The sequence below is a fragment of the Onychostruthus taczanowskii genome, unplaced genomic scaffold (assembly GCF_017590055.1).
Source record: "Onychostruthus taczanowskii isolate IOZ18803 unplaced genomic scaffold, ASM1759005v1 scaffold44, whole genome shotgun sequence".
NCBI lineage: Eukaryota > Metazoa > Chordata > Aves > Passeriformes > Passeridae > Onychostruthus > Onychostruthus taczanowskii.
In genome coordinates, this window is record NW_024501903.1 from 2249658 (window position 1) to 2267955 (window position 18298).

General features: G+C 43.7%; 1 protein-coding gene across 1 annotated transcript in view; it reads right to left on the bottom strand.

Annotated features, from left to right (window-relative positions):
- TENM4 (teneurin transmembrane protein 4) overlaps window positions 1-18298 on the bottom strand; it is a 591112-nt gene that overhangs the window by 9997 nt on the left and 562817 nt on the right. The window contains exons 27-30 of the mRNA XM_041414180.1: window positions 17915-18087; window positions 14199-14434; window positions 7820-8116; window positions 5019-6633 (exon numbers count right to left, since the gene is read on the bottom strand). Of these exons, the coding sequence (XP_041270114.1) occupies window positions 5019-6633; window positions 7820-8116; window positions 14199-14434; window positions 17915-18087 (2321 nt within the window). The remainder of the gene's footprint in view (window positions 1-5018; window positions 6634-7819; window positions 8117-14198; window positions 14435-17914; window positions 18088-18298) is intronic.

The following is an 18298-nucleotide window of genomic DNA, read 5'->3' on the forward strand; positions in this document are numbered from 1 at the left end:
GCTTGGGTAGTTTTTGCAAACACCTTAAAAAAAAAGTCTATGGATGGTGAGAAAACTGGTGGCTACCAGTGATAAACTATTGTCTTATACAGAAGAGGGATCACTGGCACTAAAGGGAACTTGATGAAAACCTAGGCATTTGGAACATCATTCCTGCATTTACTTTCCCAGTAGATTACAAAGTCTTCCTTGATTTTTTTATTGCACAGCTATTAGGAATAGCAGGTGAAAGTTAATCTGCTGGAGGAAAAAATTATGAGGTTGGGTAACTCCTAGATCTGCTTGGGATTAGCATCACTTCCCCCCTTAACTTCAGAGCATTCCATGAGCACACCTTGTTTGCCTTCACTTAGCTCCACAGGACACACCTGCTACAGTCCCTGAGCAATATGGTGTGCATTTGGCACACAATAGCAATTCCAAGGCAAAAAAAGGTATGAAGGTGAAGTTTAACTAATATTAGCTCCCAGGACTCTTAAGTGTCTGGATGTAACTGGAATTTTGTTGGTGATTGCTCTGCTTCAAGTTGGAAGTGCAAAGGCTTGACTTTCATTTTGCTAAACTCAATTAGTGTTGTTGAAACAATCTGGAGACAGAAAAACAATTAAATAATCGAATATGCATCTTTGAATATTTTTTTCTCTATTCCCATGAGCCTAAATTAATGTTTTGAAGAACTGGTTGGAAAAGAAATTATGGATGCAAGTGGCAAATAATGCTGTTCCAGATGACTGGAGAATCAGGAGCCAAACAAACACACTATCTGTTGCTTGTTTTCCTACAGGCCAAAATGTTGCGATTGGGCAGATGTCCAAAAAGCCCTTGCGACAATCCATGTGGAAGAGGGAGGATTTCTGTAATAAAAACACTTCTGTTCACTCAATGTACAGATTGTTTTTGGAGTGTCTTTGAAACAGAGAGGTTGTGGGGGGGGGCATGAGAGAAATGAAAAGGCTCATTTGATTATTTTGTTGCCTAGTGCTAAGCCAGCCTGTCTCCAAATCCTTCTTAACTCAAATGAAGAACTTTGATGTACATATTGTGGACCAGGTGGTCAGGAGAACAAAGTAAAACAGTGAAGGTCAGCACTGGTGCAGGAATCATTTCCCAAGCACTTCAGAAATGCTAGAAAGAATACAGAGCATGGATGCTGAACTGTTGAAAAATATGTAACATGTCTGGAAATATCCCACACAGGGGTTTTTTTTATACTTCACAGAAAACTGACTTCCAAAACATTTGCAAACAGGAATTTGTTCTTTTTGGGGAGAGGTGTTGGAATACCCAGAACAAAAAAACCCCACCAAAACAAACAACCTGAAACCATGGGAGGAAGGTGTGGAGCTGAGAAAACAGAGGGGAAAATACTAATTTGCCAGGAGGCAGTGACAACTTTTTTGACAGAAAAGTACATTTCACATCACAGAGGTTTTTTTCAGCTACAGTAACCCTGCCAACACATTTCACAGTAAATTCATTTGAGGGCAAAGAAAAAGAGTGCTTAATGCAGACACATGTAATGGAAATGTCAGTTCAATCCATCAGGATTGCTGAAGCTGGCAGCAAAGCTCTCTGCCATGAAGTGTACAATCACTAAAATATTCATGTTTAACAATGGGCCTCTCAAAACATAAATACCTGTTTCTCCTGCTCTCCCCTCCACATACCTTCCATTTCCTTAAGCTCAGAGACCTCATCATTGTGGACCAAAACACATGCTGGTCACCCATGTCCTGGGCAGGGAGCTCCCCTAAGGACAAACAGGTCCCAGCACGGGAATGCAGGGACAGAGAGCGGTTCCCTGTTCTCCAGATCTGGGCAGATTTGGTTGTGATGACAAGGACAGTCTTATCATGGGTCTTGTCCACGAGGTGCCTGAAAGCCTGAGCAAAAAGTGCTGGGGCAGCAGCCTCGTGTCACAGCACTCATCCCATAGCATGGCCTGCTTCTCCCACGCACTGGGAGAGGAGAAACTTGAAAAATGTATTTGGGGTCTGTATTCTTGAAAAACTAAAAGTTAAATTTATAAGGCCATGGAAAAATTATTTGCTGCACATAAAATATTAGTGTATCAGGTTTTGACATCTTGATTTTATTGTCAGAGCTGTGTGGGAAGCTGTGCACCTGTTCTAACACAGGGCTAGAAAAAAATATTTTGTCCTTTCTTAACTTGAGCAGGAAAACAAAAATCTGTTAATATGTCACAAAGCAACACTTCAAAACCTAGATCTGTTCAAACCAAAAATTTCCAATTAACTTCTGAATTAAATTCCATGTTGGTTTTGGCTCCTTATTTTTCTTTTTCAGTTTTCAATCATTCGTTTACACTTAACTTGAAGAGGTTTAAAATCCAAAATACATTTTTCTTTAAGGACATTCTGGAATTTGTAATTTTGACAATTTTGAGAGCTGTGTATGCTTCTGCTGAGAAATCTCTCAAGCTCAACCCTCCCCCATAAACAAATTCAGTTTTGACAAATAAGCATTTTCTGATAGGAAAAGTTATCTTGAGGTATTCCCTCCCAGCCTTTATTATCAGAGTGAGAGCAATGTACAGGATCTTAGTCTGCATCTTTTGACATATTTTACTACCCTTGTGGTATCATCTTCTCAGCTCTGGAGAAAACAACTTTTCATGAAAAAAACTCATGATCTAATCCTTATGATTATTGCACAAGAACCAGAAAGCCCAAATCCTAATGGCTAGAAAAAACAAGCAGGATAGAAAACCCAAGATTTTTAGTTTGTAACATTTATTCGCTATTAAGCAGATCTTGTAACTCAGGGGAATGCAGTTATTGTTGAATATGGGAATGTTATGACAGATGCAGTAGGAGCATTTAAAAATTAATTCTATCTCCTTAAAAAGTATGCACATTTGACGTTTGATTGTGGCACCTGGCTTTTCAATGGGAAGTATCTAGAAAAAAAGTCCTACCAAAATGTCTTCTCAAACTTCTCATTGCTACCACTGCTGCACACAGTATGAAACTAGGTTTGAAGGGAGAAGGGGACAAAACAAAGCTGTCTGGAGATAAACGTGGGGGCAGCACACCAATGATAGAAGGACAATTTGCTAGTGAGGTCCTTCAGGCTGCTATCTCAGTACAGCAGGGCATGGCAGCAAACATGCAGGGTGATCAGATGGCCAGAAGGCCAGTGCCATCCTGTCTGTATCAGCAGTAGTGTGGCCAGCATGACCAGGGCATTGGTTGTCCCCCTTGTACTGGTACTGGCACTGGTGAGGCCACACATTGAATCCTGTTCAGTTTTGGGCCCCTTACTACAAGAAGGAAATGGAGGTGCTGGAGTGTGTCCAGAGAAGGGCAGTGGAGCTGAGGAAGGGTCTGGAGTCTGATGAGGAGAAACTCTGAGGGAGCAGAGGGTGTTTAGCCTGGAGAAAAGGAGGCTCAGGGGGGACCTTCTCACTCTCTACAACACCTGAAACAAGGTTGCAGTATATGGTGGGGGCTGGTCTGTTCTCCCAGGTAATAAGCAATAGGACAAGAGGAAACAACCTCAAGTTGCACGAGGGCAGGTTGAGACTGGATTTTAGGAAAAATTTCTTCACAAAATTTCTTCACAAATTTCTTCACTGCCCAGTGGAAGAGGCTGCCCAGGGCAGTGGTGGAGACACCACCCCAGAAGGAATTTTAAATGTAGTTGAAGCACTTAGGGACACTGTTTAGTGGTGGATGTGGTAGTGCTGGGTTAATAGTTGGACTTTATAATCTTAGGGTCTTTTCCAAACTAAATGATTCTATGTATAAAGGAAGGCCATTTAACATACAAAAGGATTTTTCTGTAAAAATACCCCAGAGCTCATATTTACAGAAATTTTACAAAGTTTCAGGGGAAGCAGTTCAGAGATTGTATCAAGCTTTGGGGTAGGTGTGTTCCAAATTCTGTCCTACAAGTCTAAAGCACTTATTTTCTTGACTTTTTGTAGACACTGTTGATTCTGCAAGGCTGATTAACTTTGAAGTACATAGCTAGTAGTGTAGTAGTCATGTAGACACTCTGAAATGGCTGACTGTAATGAAAGGTTTGAATTGCTTTGCCATTCTGCTAAAATAATTCTGTATGCCATTTGTTTAGTTGCAAATAAATCTCTAGACAAAACTGTGTAAACAGAGCTGCCCCTCTACAAAGAGAAAGGTCATTAGGACATAAATTGGTAGCTAAACTTCAAGTATCTGAGGGACAAAAAGCTGTAAGCAAAATAAAAAGGAAAAACACCTAAGAAGAGAAAGGAAACAGGTTTGGGAATTACCATCTCCATCTATGCTAATGAATTAAACATGCCCTGTACATGGGGGTCCAACTGGCAATCTAAAACTTATGTCCATTAATTAAAGAATGGAAAACCTCGTGGTGATCAGGACACTGAGAGAGGAATTACCTATTGTACTGGTTTTGGTGAGGATAAATTTCTTTATAGTAGCTGGAACAGGGCTGTGTGTTGGATTTGTTCTGGAAAGTGTTGGTAACATGGGGATGGCTTTGCTACTGCTGAGCAGTACCCACACAGAGCCAAGGCCTATTCTGCTCCTCACCCCACTCCACCCCACCAGCGAGGGGGCTGGGGGTGCACAAGGAGCTGGGAGGGGTCACAGCCAGACAGCTGACCCTGACTGACCCAAAGGATATCCCAGACCAGAGAGTGCCATGTAAAGCTGGGGAAGAAGAAGAAAGGAGAGGACATTTGGAGTGATGGTGTTTGTCTCACAAGACACTGTTTTGTGGGATGGAGCCCTGCTGTCCTGGAGATGGCTGCCTGCTGATGGGAAGTAGAGAATGAATTCCTGGCTTTGCTTGCACAAGCAGCTTTTGATTTTCCTATTAAACTGTCTTTATATCAATCTCTGTCTATGGGTTTTCTCACTTTTTCAGTCCCCCATCCTCCCTGGGAGGAGTGACTGAGCAGCTGTGGGGCTTAGTTCCGTCTGGTGTTAGACCATGACAGCTATTTGTCGAAGGCAAGCTTGTGAAAATGTTTATTAATTTAAATGTCTTACCTGTCATGTAACATTTGATATCCTGAGAATTGCTAATGGGGTTGTTGTTTTTGAACATATACAGGTTGAAAGGCATTATGTTATTGCTACTCAGATGCTTCCACATATCATGGTCCGGGCTTGTCCAGCGACCCGCTAGCACATCGTAGTCTCTCCGCCCCATGTGGATAAGTTTCGTGAGGGGGTCATACAGTCCTCCATGGTAGCCGATGATGATCTGGAAGTTGGGATTACTGTCCATATAGATCTCCCCATATGCTGTGTACAGTATCTGCTTGATCATTAAGCCAGTCCCACTGAAGACAGCCAAAGGAGTACCAATGTTATCGCAGGCTATGTAGAATTCATCACCGCTGCTGAGCTCCATTGCAAAGAGGTGGCCTTGGAGGTCATAGTACAGGGAGGTGATCTCAGAGCTCGAGTGGTTGTACAAGTGGGTGACTTTTGTTGGGTTGGTCAGATCTGCGTAGAAGAACTGCAAGTGATGGCCATGGCTGGTTTTGCTGGAGACTCTCCTTCCTAGGCCATCATAGCGGTACTTCACACTCCACCCACTTGCTTTATTGTAGGCTTTGATGAGCAGGCCAGCTGAATTGTACTCAAAAATATCATTGCCCCTTTGCTTCAGGAAGCCATCTTCATCCATTTTGTACTGCACATCCCCCAGTCTAGTAATCCTATCCCTGAGGTCATATCTGAGTGGTGTAAGGCGGGCACTATTCCCCGGACTCAACAGATGGAGGTTTCCATTAAGGTCATAGCTGTAACGCCACAGAGGTTTGTCATTGATAGAGACAGTCTGCAACTGGCCATCAGCATCATATTCATAGGAGTAACGAGTTGTGTTTGCGTAAGGGCCAACCTTCAGCTCTTTCTTAACCACTCTCCCCATGTTGTCATACTGCACAGTCATCCAATACATGAGAGACCGGAATATCTCATACTGGACCTCCTTCATCCTGCCATAGGCATCAAAATGTTTAGTGTGGGTCATGACAGCAGTGGTGATAATCTGGTTGATATCGTAGTAGATGACCCCAAATTTACCAAATTGCTCAGTTTTGCCTGACACGTCATCGTACCTGTAGAGGTCGATAGGCAAAGGCGTCTCGTTGATGACCGCTTGCATGCTGGTCACCCGGAAGCTGTTGTCATAGTTGTAGTCAAAGCGTGCATTCACCATGCCCTCCTCAGTGAAGCGGAAAATCTGTCGGTCAATGAGGGGTCCTATCTGTCTGTACCTGATGGTGCAGGTGAACCCTTCATTCTGCAAGTTTATGGTCTTCAGCATGCCCGCAGTTTCATCGTACGTAAAACTGATCTTTGTGGTGTCGTAAAGCATCTCGGCTAACTTGGACAGCTTCCCATACTTGTAGATGACACGTCTCCCTGTGCCCAAGTACAAAGTGTGGAGGAGCTGCTCATCCTCTGTGAAGTCCTGAATTACTGAGGCATTGCCTTCGGGTGGCCGGTAGATGTTCCTGTAGTAACCAATGGAACGAATGGTTTCCAAAGTCTGACGGGCAACATTGGGCATGGTCACTGAGGATAACCGGTCATTCTTGTCAAACTCAAAGATGTACTGCCTCTGGCTGTGAAGGAGCAGCACCATGGACTAGATGGAAAGAAGAAAAGTATAGATTATATCCCCGTTTTTCCCAGCAAAATTATACTCTCACAAAACCTGTAAGACTCCTTAATCCAAAGAACAGGGCAAGTAGGACGAATCTCTGTGCCCATAGAATTCAACAGTGAAAGGTAAGGAGCTGCACATGGCACATCAGTGTCCTCAAACATGAGTGGGTCAATGGAAGAAGCAGTTAATGCAGTGAGGAAGGTCCAAGTTCAGAATGCTCAGTTTTTCAAATCACTACCCTATAGCTGTCTTACAAAATCTCCTGTGCCAATAGTCTTTGAAAGCTAACTAAATAGAATTGCTTGAAAAAGTATCCCCCAACACCTTCCAGTGATGAATTAATTAACTGTGTCAACCCATCTTCTGTTATCCTCTTCCTCCAAACTTCTGCCTGCACACTTATTTGTTCTGGAATTTTATTTTTTTTTTGCATATAACAAACAATCCACATAGATTGTATAATACAAGGAATAAGTCAATACTTTTTCCTTTTTAAAAGATATGGCACAACTACAGTTTCCTTAAACTGTTTTAGGGATAGGTGCTATTCAAAAACCAGGAATAAAAAATTCCAGTCCCAGGTATATATTTTATGGATCTGTGGATAACTGGGCAGTGTAATGCTGAATGGTAATACCTAGAAAATATAAGTTCCATGCTAACCTACAGAGTGAAGGCCCCAGGAAACACTGCAAAGTGTGCTACAAGTGTGGCTGAATTAATGCCCCACTTATTAATTACATGTATTTTTGTAAGTAGAAATGGGCCACTTGAAGAAGGCAGGATGACAGACTCTATAGGTTGTTTTCACATGGAAAATCCTGCTGGAAATTCCTACTGTTCACTCTGCTGACTTTATCTGAGCATATTTTATATTGCAGTCAACTAAGTAAAGCAAGATTGTGCTTAAAAAATCATGCGTCAAAGCTTCACAGTTCACATGCTCTCAGCATGACTGGGAAAAAAAGATATCAGACAATTTTCAACTGTGCTGTGGTGGTCTGGCATGAAAGCCACTTTCTGCACCTTAGTGGGACAGAAGAGGAGGACTGGACCATAAGGACCAGCAATTAGCTGAGGTGAAGGAGTGCAGGTGTACCGATGTCAAAGGAGAAAACCCATGTGCCTCAAATGCACCATCTCTGCGTGCCAAGACCATTCTTACCTTCTCCAAGTAGGTGTAGCTCCACGATTTACCATCAGCAAAGATTCTGGATGTAATTCTGCCAGACTGATCATACTCCATCCTTTCTGACATCGTGCCCCTCTGAATCCCTGCAATGTGTCCTCCTGGGGAATAGGTGACATTGACCCCGTTCAGTCTGCTGCTGGGTGACCAGAGACTGGGCCTCCCTGCGTGGTCGTAGAGGATGCGGAGTGTGAACTTGCGGTGGTCATCATAGATTTTCTCAGTCCTTGTCACGCGATCAAAGTCAAGGGACAGCAGGTTTCTGTTGTGAACCTACAGGAAAAAGAGGGAAAATTAGGAAGCTGGAAACAGTGTACTAAGTTAGAAAGACTAGCCTTGTTTCACCAAATACCTCTTTACACCGCACTGGAGAGTATCCAGCTGTTGATTGCTACTGGATAAGACAGAATTTTTAAAGCAAAGAGTTGTCCTAACATTGCTTTTATTGACTTCAGCGAGGAGAGAGGCAGAAGTATGGTACTTTTGAAACACCACAGTGAAGGAATATTGCTCATATCCCAAATCTGGATTTAGGACTGCTACAGCAGATGTGACCTACAGAACACAGAATGACAACTTATTGCAAGCAATATTTCCAAGATATTCTACTTATCAAACCTAGAATATTGAGTCTTTTGCTTTCATGCAATTCAAAACACACTTGTAGAAAAGAAATGGATGTTGTGCCACCATAGCAGAAATCAGTGTTTTTCTCCAAGTTTACTGAATATAATGCAGGCATTGGAGGTTAAGCATTTCCCCTGAGATGAAATGCAGAGGCTTTAACCACTGTAGATCTTACAAAGAGCAGGACCTTTAACTTCATTGTCCTGGGGTTATTCAGAGTGGCATAATTATACTCTGATCTTTGGAAATGCAGAGGCACGGGAGGTAAGCAAAAGTATCGACTTCAAAGGCAAGAGCAGGAATACATTTCTATTCAGGGATTGCAGTGCACAGCAATACAAAAAGCAGCTGATAATACAACTCATGTTTGGCCATGTGTGCAAGGAGACTTACAAAACCACATCATCACAGCAGCAAAGTACTGGTTTGAAAGCAAGGAGGAAAACCAGTATTCCCAGTAAGAGCTTGCCAGTGAAGATAGATCTTTCTCCATCCCACCACTTCCAAACCTCTTTCAGCTAGTGAACAGCTTTCTTCTGGAAGGGTGTAGATTCTTCTTGGATGAATCTCAAACTCCAAACACCTGGCTTGGTTTTCAGTTCCCTTTGCAGCCCTTCAGCTACAGTCAGTAAACCAGACTTTGCTGCTTGCTATGAAGTTTTCAGATCAAGTTAAAAATACTGCCCTATCCTGCTCTGGGTAACACTGATACTCCTGACTGAAGCGTTCAAAAACATGCAGATGTGGCACTTGAGGACATGGTTTGGTGGGGAATATGGTGGTGGTCCTTATTTTAGTTTGACTTGTAGGACTTTGTATGGTTGGACTTGCAAGAGAAAGGATGGGGTTCAATCAACAAAGAGGTTCCTCAGCCCTGGAAGAATAGGAGAGGGAAAGGCTGAATCACTGCAGTGCTTTTGTCTTGCATGGGCAGACATCTGTGCTGAAGCCTAGAAAACGGGGACACCAGAAAGCCAGAATTCGAAAAAATTATCACAGGAGCTGGGGAGAGAAGGAATTGTAATGTACATGATGTATGTGTGAGGATGATGTAAAAGGCAAGTGAAACAATTTTCAATTTATGAATAACAAAGATAAAAGTTGCATATGACTTCAGGAAAGAAACTTTGTAGAAAGGTAGACAATGCTCGAATTAAATGTGTATGATACAGAGTGTAAATGTGCAATGGGAGAGAAGAAATCAGTCACTATAACAGGGAAGATGGAAAATAATTAAAAAGGTATCAAAACTCTTAAGTACAGATGCGTAACTAAGAGGAATTTGGTATCTCCTCGGCACTTGCTGCTGTAGAGAGAGAAACACAAGAGGCAATTCCTTCCAAAAAAAGACCAAAGCAGGAAGTAATAGCATCTCTGCCTTCCATATATTCAAAGAGCAGCTCCATCCTGGCAGCTGCAGCTTCTTCTTCTCCAGATCTTTGCCAAGAAAGCTGGGAAGGGCTCTTCTAGGGCTGGAACAGTAATCCAGGCTGAATAAGGTCTTCCTGAGAAGTATGTTAGCAGCAGTGCCATTCACTGGGCTGGAAGGACCAAACAGCAGGTCCCTGGATAGCTCTTTAAGCTCAGTCCAAATGTCTGTATTCTTTGACTGGTGCCATAAATTGTTCCGCCCTCCTGACACTGGCAAGCAATGTCTGCGTGACTAGTTGGAACCAATCTCCCTTTTCCTGTATTTTATTTTTTAATGATTTGTTTTCTCCTGCTCTCTTGATGTACTGTCTCTTTCATCTGTGAAGTGCTGCAGTGCAAACAGTAACCCCTCAAGGTGATGAGCAAAGTGAATCCTACCCTGCCAGTAGCCTCTGAAGAGGGTCTAAATCTTTTTCATACTTGTTCAAGGGCATGCCTTGTATAGAAGTGAATTTTCTGCAGAAGAACTGACAGGGCTGCAGGCTGCAGTCCAATAACTGTGTTTTATGATGAGCAGCTAAACAAGGTGCCATCCTCCATCCCAGACCTTATTCTGGAATGGAGTCTGAATATCTCCTGCAAAAAGGTTTTGCCCCTCAGAGTGTTTGACAAGGCTTGTGATCAGCAGAGGATCAAGACAGGGTAAATTTAAATCCACAGTTCACAGTGGATTTGACATCCCTTTAAAATGTGTGAGAGACTAAATTTAACCCCTAACTCACGTTCCACAGTACTTTATTCAATCCCTTAGCTTCCTCTGCAGGAAAAAGAGCATAAACACACCATCATCTCTGATTTCTCCAATGCTTTCTTTGGCACTCCTTTAGCTTAAATGATAATTAAACAACATGCATTGATCTCCCTGGGAACACAACAGTACAAAAAGTGAGATGATTCTCATGAAAACAGCCTGGCAACCTTCAGCAGTAGAGGGCACAAAATACTCCTGCAGTGAGGACTCCAGGTGCCAACAACATCCATGTGATGAATGGCTGCCCACAAAGGAACTTCCCCAGCAAACTGCTAAAACTGCTGGAGTGGCCATAGCCAGACCTCAGTCTTGCAGCAACTGTGGAGATCATCCTGGACCATCTTTATTATGGTCAGCATACCAGGAATGGTTAGCACCATATCCCCCTCTGGTCATGTTGGCTCTGGGGATTTCTGGGCTACTAGGTCTTGATGCCACCATCAAGACCAAGGCACTACACTGAGCCAGCAGCTCTGTCTCTTTTTGCTGTCCTATTTGCTCTATTGTCAGAGATTATTTACATCCTTCTTTATTGAAAACCTCAAGTTTGTTTAATTAAAAAAAAAAAAGGAGTCCTGTTCCTTAAAGCAGGATTTACTTAATTCTCTCTCTGCAAATGAAGCCTGTTCCTGCTGTTGGCCAGGGATGGGTGGAATTCATAGCCAGCCAATCTGCAGAGATATCTCACTGCCGGGTGGGTGGAGAGAGAATCACAACTTTTCATGGGCTGTGTGGGACAGCAGAAGTGAAAGGAGCTGCTTTAACATATTTGTGCTGCTTTACAGCTGCCTGGCCAAGCACAAAGCCAGGTCAGCACTGGTGGCACTGGGAAAAAGGTATCAGGGTTCTCCCCTTTCCCTTCATCTGTGCAGAAGTCCCTGCTGTGTGCCTTATCCATGCAATAAGGAACTGTGTATTGTGTTATTTCCTAGGAAGGGTCAGGGAGGCAGCTGTGCAAGTGGCCTCATCATGCTGGGTGCTGGCTGAGCTCATGCCAACAGGCTGCCAGTCCCCAAGCACACCATGGGAGGAAGAGGCACAACTCATAAAAAGTGGATCCTTGTGGTGACAGCAGAAAGGATCACTCTTTTACAGCATCCAGATCCTGTTGTCCTCACTTCAAAGGCTTCATGAAATGATGCTGGAGCCTCTTTGGGATGTTCTTTCCCTGCGAAGTACTATGTCTTTACTGCTGTCTCATGTGAGCGGTGGGGTGAGGGGAGAGGGAAAGTAGTAACTTAGCCACATATAGAAGAAAATGGTAACATTTCCCAAAATGAACAAAAAATGTTGAATTTAGTTTTCCTAAGTTTCTCTCCTGCCAGGGAAAGCAGCAATTATTGGTGTGAGGGAAGAGGAGAACATCACACAGAGAGCATGTTAAATGTTGTGCAATCCCCAGGGAGGCAATTAGCACCTAGCAGGTTTTTGTATAAGGGGTGCAGATGCTGCCATGCACACACAGACACAGAGCTTAAAACATCTAGTACACCCTCAACAACTTTGAACCCCTGAACACAACCATAACTGAGCCCTTTGACCGTGTAACATGCGCTTCTGATTCACCAGAAGGGTCCTGATAGGCTCAAAATGTGAATAAATGCTGCCAGATTTATAGGGATACCAGCAACTAACCTGAAAATTGATTTTGCAAGTGTTTTTCCAACTGTAGTACAATATAAAACACAGACACATTCTGTGTTTGAATCTACTGCAAAAATTTTGGGGGATAAAAACTGATATGGGCAGCTGAGCTGTGGCTAAATGACTGGAAACTGTTTTGAACACTAAATAGCTGTGACACAGATTTCAAAAGGGCCTTTCTTTTCAGGAAAAGACCTTTCTGAAAATTTCATCAGTTATTAAAATGAAATGAAATAAAAAACACAACAAAAAACAAACAAACAAACAAAAAACCCAAGATGAACCCAACAAAAAAAGTGTGGTGACAACTGATCTGCAGATACACAGCAGTTCACACTGAAAGAGCAGCTTCAGCTTTCATTAGTGTTTGCATTTTTTCTTCTGGTAAAAACATATGAGGCTACTGATGCATGGGGAAAAGAACAGAGGCTGGGGTGGAGAGATTGAAGAGAAATACTTGACAAGTGTGAGCGAGGAGAGACAGGAAAAATCACACCAAAGTGGCAGGGGTCATGCAGCAGGGAATAGGGAGAGGTGAAGAGCAAGGACTGGAAAACACATATCCTGAAACCAGAGCACTGGTATTTACTGCCAAGCTTAAGTGTGAATAAATAGCTGCAGTCCTTTTGCTGGGGTGGCATTACACAGCACTAAGCATTTTTCTCCGAGGATCTGAATTTGCCAGGTGCTGAGCAGCTTCCCAGGAACCGTTCATCAGCCTGTGACTCTGAGACTAGCAAGGTACAGGGTGAGTGCACAGGACTTGCTATTACAAGTTCCCAGCTTTGCCAGCAGTTAGCAGATGAATTACAGCTTATTGGGCAAGATCTTTAAACAGCCCTGACAAGTATGAGGTGCATTGTGCGGAACAATGTTTTCAAAACACATCAGTCTCAAGCACAGAAAGGTCTGGGCACTCCTGGAGGGAGAGTACTGTCAGGCTGGAGCTGCTTGTAACACTTCAGGGAACAATAGCAATTGTGGTGCAATGCCTTGTAAGTCCAGTTCTTCAAAAGGTTCAACAGATTAGCAATTTCAGGAATCCAGAGATTTTTCTGAAGTTTCCTAATGAACAGTATTCACAGAATCATTGAATGGCTTGGGTAGAAGGGTGCCTTAAAGATCTAATTCCAACCTCCCTGCCATGGGCACAGACACCTTCCACTAGATCAGATTGCTCAGAGCCCATCCAACCTGGCCTTGAACATTTCCAGGGATGAGGCAGCCATATCATCCTTAGGCGGCCTGTGCCAGTGTCTTACCACCCTCACAGTAAAGAATTTCTTCCTAATATCTAATCCAAACCATATTTTTTTTCAGTTTGAATTCATTCCCCCTTGCCCTACAACTCTATGCCCTTGTCCTAAGCTCCTCTCCAGCTCTCTTGGAACACCTTTAGGTAATGGAAGGTGCTCTAAGGTCTCCCTGGAGCCTTCTTTTCCTCAGACTAAACAACCCCAGCTCTCTCAGCCTGTCCTGATATGCTTAGAAGGCTTTCAGTGCTCTGCTCTATGACTACCAGCAGCACAGGCAGAAAACATCTGCACTAACTGGTGTGGTATTTTATAGTTATGACTGTCCCTGGCTTGCTGGAACAGCCTGAGATGATGGTTAAATCTGTGGTGTCTGATGGGAGGTCACACACTGCCAGTGATGCAGAGGACTAGTAGGGAGATCAGCAGCACCACCTTTGATGGCTAAGGGAACACCAGTACATAAGGAGACATAATGATATATTCCAGTCATAAAGGTTATGTCACTGAGGGTGAACAGACAATTCTCTGTCCTGCAGCTCCATCCCCCTTGCAGACAATACAAATCATACCCATCCCTTTCTGCCATGAGACTGGGGACTGATGAGATGGGAAGTGGAGGACAAAAGTGCTCGTGGTTCTCACTTACCCTCAGCCGACGGCCAAAGACGGTGACCTGCCCTCTCGCTTGCTCCTTCCTCTGCCTCCACTCCACGAGGTTGAGGCCGTTGTCGATGGGCAGGGTGACATTCCTCTTCCCCACCGTGGGGTTGACAGTGCCAGCCAGCAGATGTGGCTCGGTCTGCAGGGCCACCTCCATGCCATTGGCCAGCATCAGTCTGAGGGAGCCATCAGCACCGATGTAGTAGCTGTTTCGGACTTGGTCTGAAGACAGAAAAGAGTTCTTTGCTGATCTTTGATGATACAGCTCCAGCTCTTCATTTGCTCCCTCACCTACGCTGCATGAGCATTTCAGATGGTTGTAACCAAATGCACTCTGTTACTCACCTGTCCCACTCAAAGGGACCAAAATATCAATTTCATCAGGGAAAGTAAACATGGACAATTGCTTTTTCATTCTGATGAGGTTCGGCATTATTGCAGAAAGTCTTCCACAGGTTAAAAAAGTGAAATAACTGTGTAATCCTTACCAAAGGATGCAGGTTCAAATATCTTCCTCTAGGCTAAAACACTGTGTGGTGAGATATTTGTTTTAAATCAGTCTGACTGAAAACTTTCCATGCCTTTATATCCTAAAGATCCTAATTTCACAACAGTATATGAGAAAGTGGGGCCACCTACTTTCCTCAGCTCATTCACTGTCTCACAAGTGACAGGAAATTGCACAGCAAGTTAATGCTAACCAGTTCCCCAAACAACAGCCAAATCCTTTCCCTTGAGAAAGCTTTCAGGAGGCAACTGAAGTCCTCATGTTTGGAGAGAAAGCAGAGGCATAAAGCTCCCACACGTCTCTATACATCTGGCCTTCACTAGCTCAAGAAAGATCAGATTTTGAGGCCAGTATTTGGGAATTCAGGAGCTGAACAGAAGAGCAATCTCTTTTCTACATCCTTCAGGAATCAGGCAGGCTGAAAGCCCATCCTTTGAATCTCCAGCTGGCATTTATCTCTGCCGAGAGTAGCTCATGAAGGGTAAGAAAGCATGAGACTCAGTGCAGAATGGCTTTAAAACATATTATACAAACACTGCCTTATCTGAAGCTCCTCAAAAGCTGGAAAATATTACCATTTCTGTCTCCCAGGCTGCCATAAACTTTTAATTGTGAATAAAAACATTGAAAATTCCCATTAAGTTTTTTTCCTTTCTGAGGCAAGCTGGGTTTTGTTCACTAGTGCTCTGCCATAGCTCAGCAGGTAATTTCACAGTGAAATTACCATTTCTTGTCCTCAAGAAATAGATCAGCAAAGAGCACAGTTTGGTACAGTTAAGGAAGGAAAGGGACACCAACCGGTCTTTTTTTATGTGGGTCTCATCCTGCTCCTGTGGTAGCCAGCTGGAGTTCTGTCACAGACACCTCAGCAGAACCACCGCTCAACTTTACACAGTAGTGATAATGAAACCGCTGGGGCACAGGATTTTGCCAAAAACACACAGCAGTGATCCACAATGCAGATCCAAGTATTTTAGCTCTACCACTGAGTATGTAAATTGATGGTCTTTGACACAGACTCCAGCCAGATCAAACCCCTTCCACGCTTGAGTCTGCACATGGAGAGAAGGGCCAGCCAATTGGCTGCCACACCTTCCTTAGATGCGTGGTTTGATGTTAAAGTATTAGGAGATGTGCTTTAAATCAAATCAGTAAAATATCCCTGAACAGGGGATATATTCCTCCCTCTTTTTTCCCTCACCAGGAAGCAGAGGAAGGCTTGAAGGTTTATATGAAATTAATCAGACACAGGATGTTCCCTTTGTTTTACACAATCACCACAGAAGGGTTATTGTCACCAGTGCTGTGGTACAGTGTGGGGAATGTAAATCCTCTACTTTCAAAATTTTCCCAAGAGAAGGCTCTTCCCTGGCTCAGGAAGGCATTTCTCAAGGGTTACATGAAATCCATGGGCCGTTGAATGCTGTTTTAGACTGCTTTGGCTCTAGGGCACTACTGCCCTACTTTGGCATTGAACAAATGCTCACTTTGTCACTAGTCCAGAAGACAAAATCCCACTGGAGTGTTGATGTGCCTGTTGTAGAAGCTCCTAAATCCATCCTACAGGAATTTGCAATCTTCTGAAAATGTCTTCTCAGATCTCACCTGTTCACAGTGTGATCCAGGTTTCCTGAAAGGTTCACCAAGAATTTGGTTCACCAAGCCACCTCTTCTGCAACATTATCCAGATCTTTGTTTAAAGTGAGTTTCTTCAGATGCAAACAGTTTCATAATTCTATACTTCTGAAGATAGTTAAGCTGTTTGCAATTCTGCATGTCCTGATGCCAGAATGTCCCTGTGCTGGAGGGCAGGACAATGACAGAATTGACTGTGGTGCCATTATGTAACTGTGCCTTCAGTGCTGAGTGTATAAATCACACACCAGTCAATTTTGTCACTAAAGGGCCCCCAACAGTGGGATCCATTGCTTAATTAGGCTCTTGAGGTGAAGCCAACCTCATGTCTGTGCTGTCGCCACACATCTTAATGTGAATCAGTGAAATGGGGTGGGGTAGGTTGCATCTGTCTTACAGGCTCAAGTAAAGAATAAGAAAGTCATGGTGCTTCCCTACAGGAATATGGGGACAGCTTGAGGGGGTTGGAACCCTCTCAGCTGCCCTGTCCAGAAGGGTAAAAGCAGTATTTCAGGCTTTCAGGTTGTCAGTTTTCAGGCTTTTCATAACAGGCACCTTCTTTTAGGAAAGGTTGATGTTGTTACAGGGAGGGGGAAAGAAATGGTATCCCAGAGATGTGGGAATAAATGTGACTCTGGAATACCCTTGCCCCACTTGGAGCAGTTTGCTCCTCACAAGGAAAAAAAATGTTTCACACTCCACTGTAATCAGTCACTGCCAGAGTGAATGAGATTTGGGGAGGAAAGAAAGCAGAGTCTGAAAGTTCCTTCCCTTTCCCCAAGCCCCAGAGAACAGGTGTGATAGCTCATCCTGATCCTAAGGAGGTTTCAGCTTTTAGAACCCAGAGATCCAGGCTGGCACTGTGCAGTACAGGTTCTGCCATTACCAGCATGTCAGCACAGTGCTCCCCTGCTATTTATTCCTCTTTTATTTCCCACTTCATTCCCTTTTCCTCCACCTAATCAGTCCTCTGCTTCCCACCTTCCTACCACAGGCACAACTGTGCTCATCTCCACACAAAGTGGTCCCACCAGTCCTACCCCACCTGTCCACTTCTCCTTTGTGCTTCTCCACACTACCTCTTAGCTCAAACACAGACCTTTTGGGCACAGGGATGGTCATTTTTCTGGATGCTTCCTTGTGAATGTTTGAAACACCAGTGAACAAAGAATCAGATCTTCAGCAACCAGCTGGAAGTCTGTTGCAGAAGGAGAGCAACTGTAAAGTCAGAAGCCATTAAGAGACTGAAGCAAAGGGGTTGGCTGGAAGTGTGGCTTGATTTATGCAACCCTTTAAGTTACAACAATAATGGTAATGATGGTGGAGGACTGTGCTGCATGAGCCTGCATGGCAAGGGGACTGACTGAGAATGGAGCAGAAAAACAGCTGCAGAGGGAATGAGGCTAAGTAGGTGTGAGTGTGTGTCTGTACCAGCATGTGAGGAGCTCTGGTGCACTGAGAATGCAGGTGATTTTTGGTGCTGGGATTATTAAGATGATGTCTGTTTCCTGATCCATTGTGTGCAGTTTGGTCAGGAAAAGGATGGTGCCCCACCTCACCTTGGAGCAGGGTGTAGAAGGCCCCCGATGCTGACAAATTGGTTGTTATTGTAACATCATCCTTGCTGGAGGTTTCCACCTGGACATGCACGGAGCTGTCGGTGTCGCTGCGGAAGCTGCTCACTTGGCCAGTAGGGAAGGTCACGTTGGTCAGGCGGCCAAAGCTGTCATATCTGAAAGAGAGAATGTAATGAAGTCAACAGCATCAACAGAGGATGAATTATCCTATAAAGCACAGATCAATTCTTTAAGTCATCATCCAGATTTTTCAGAGAGAAAAAATGCACTGTCACTCTTTCAGACAGTCTTGACTTTTTCTGTCCTCATGAGAAGAAAATTACAGCTTTTAGCTGAAGAAATTGAAGCAAAGAATAGAAAATTACT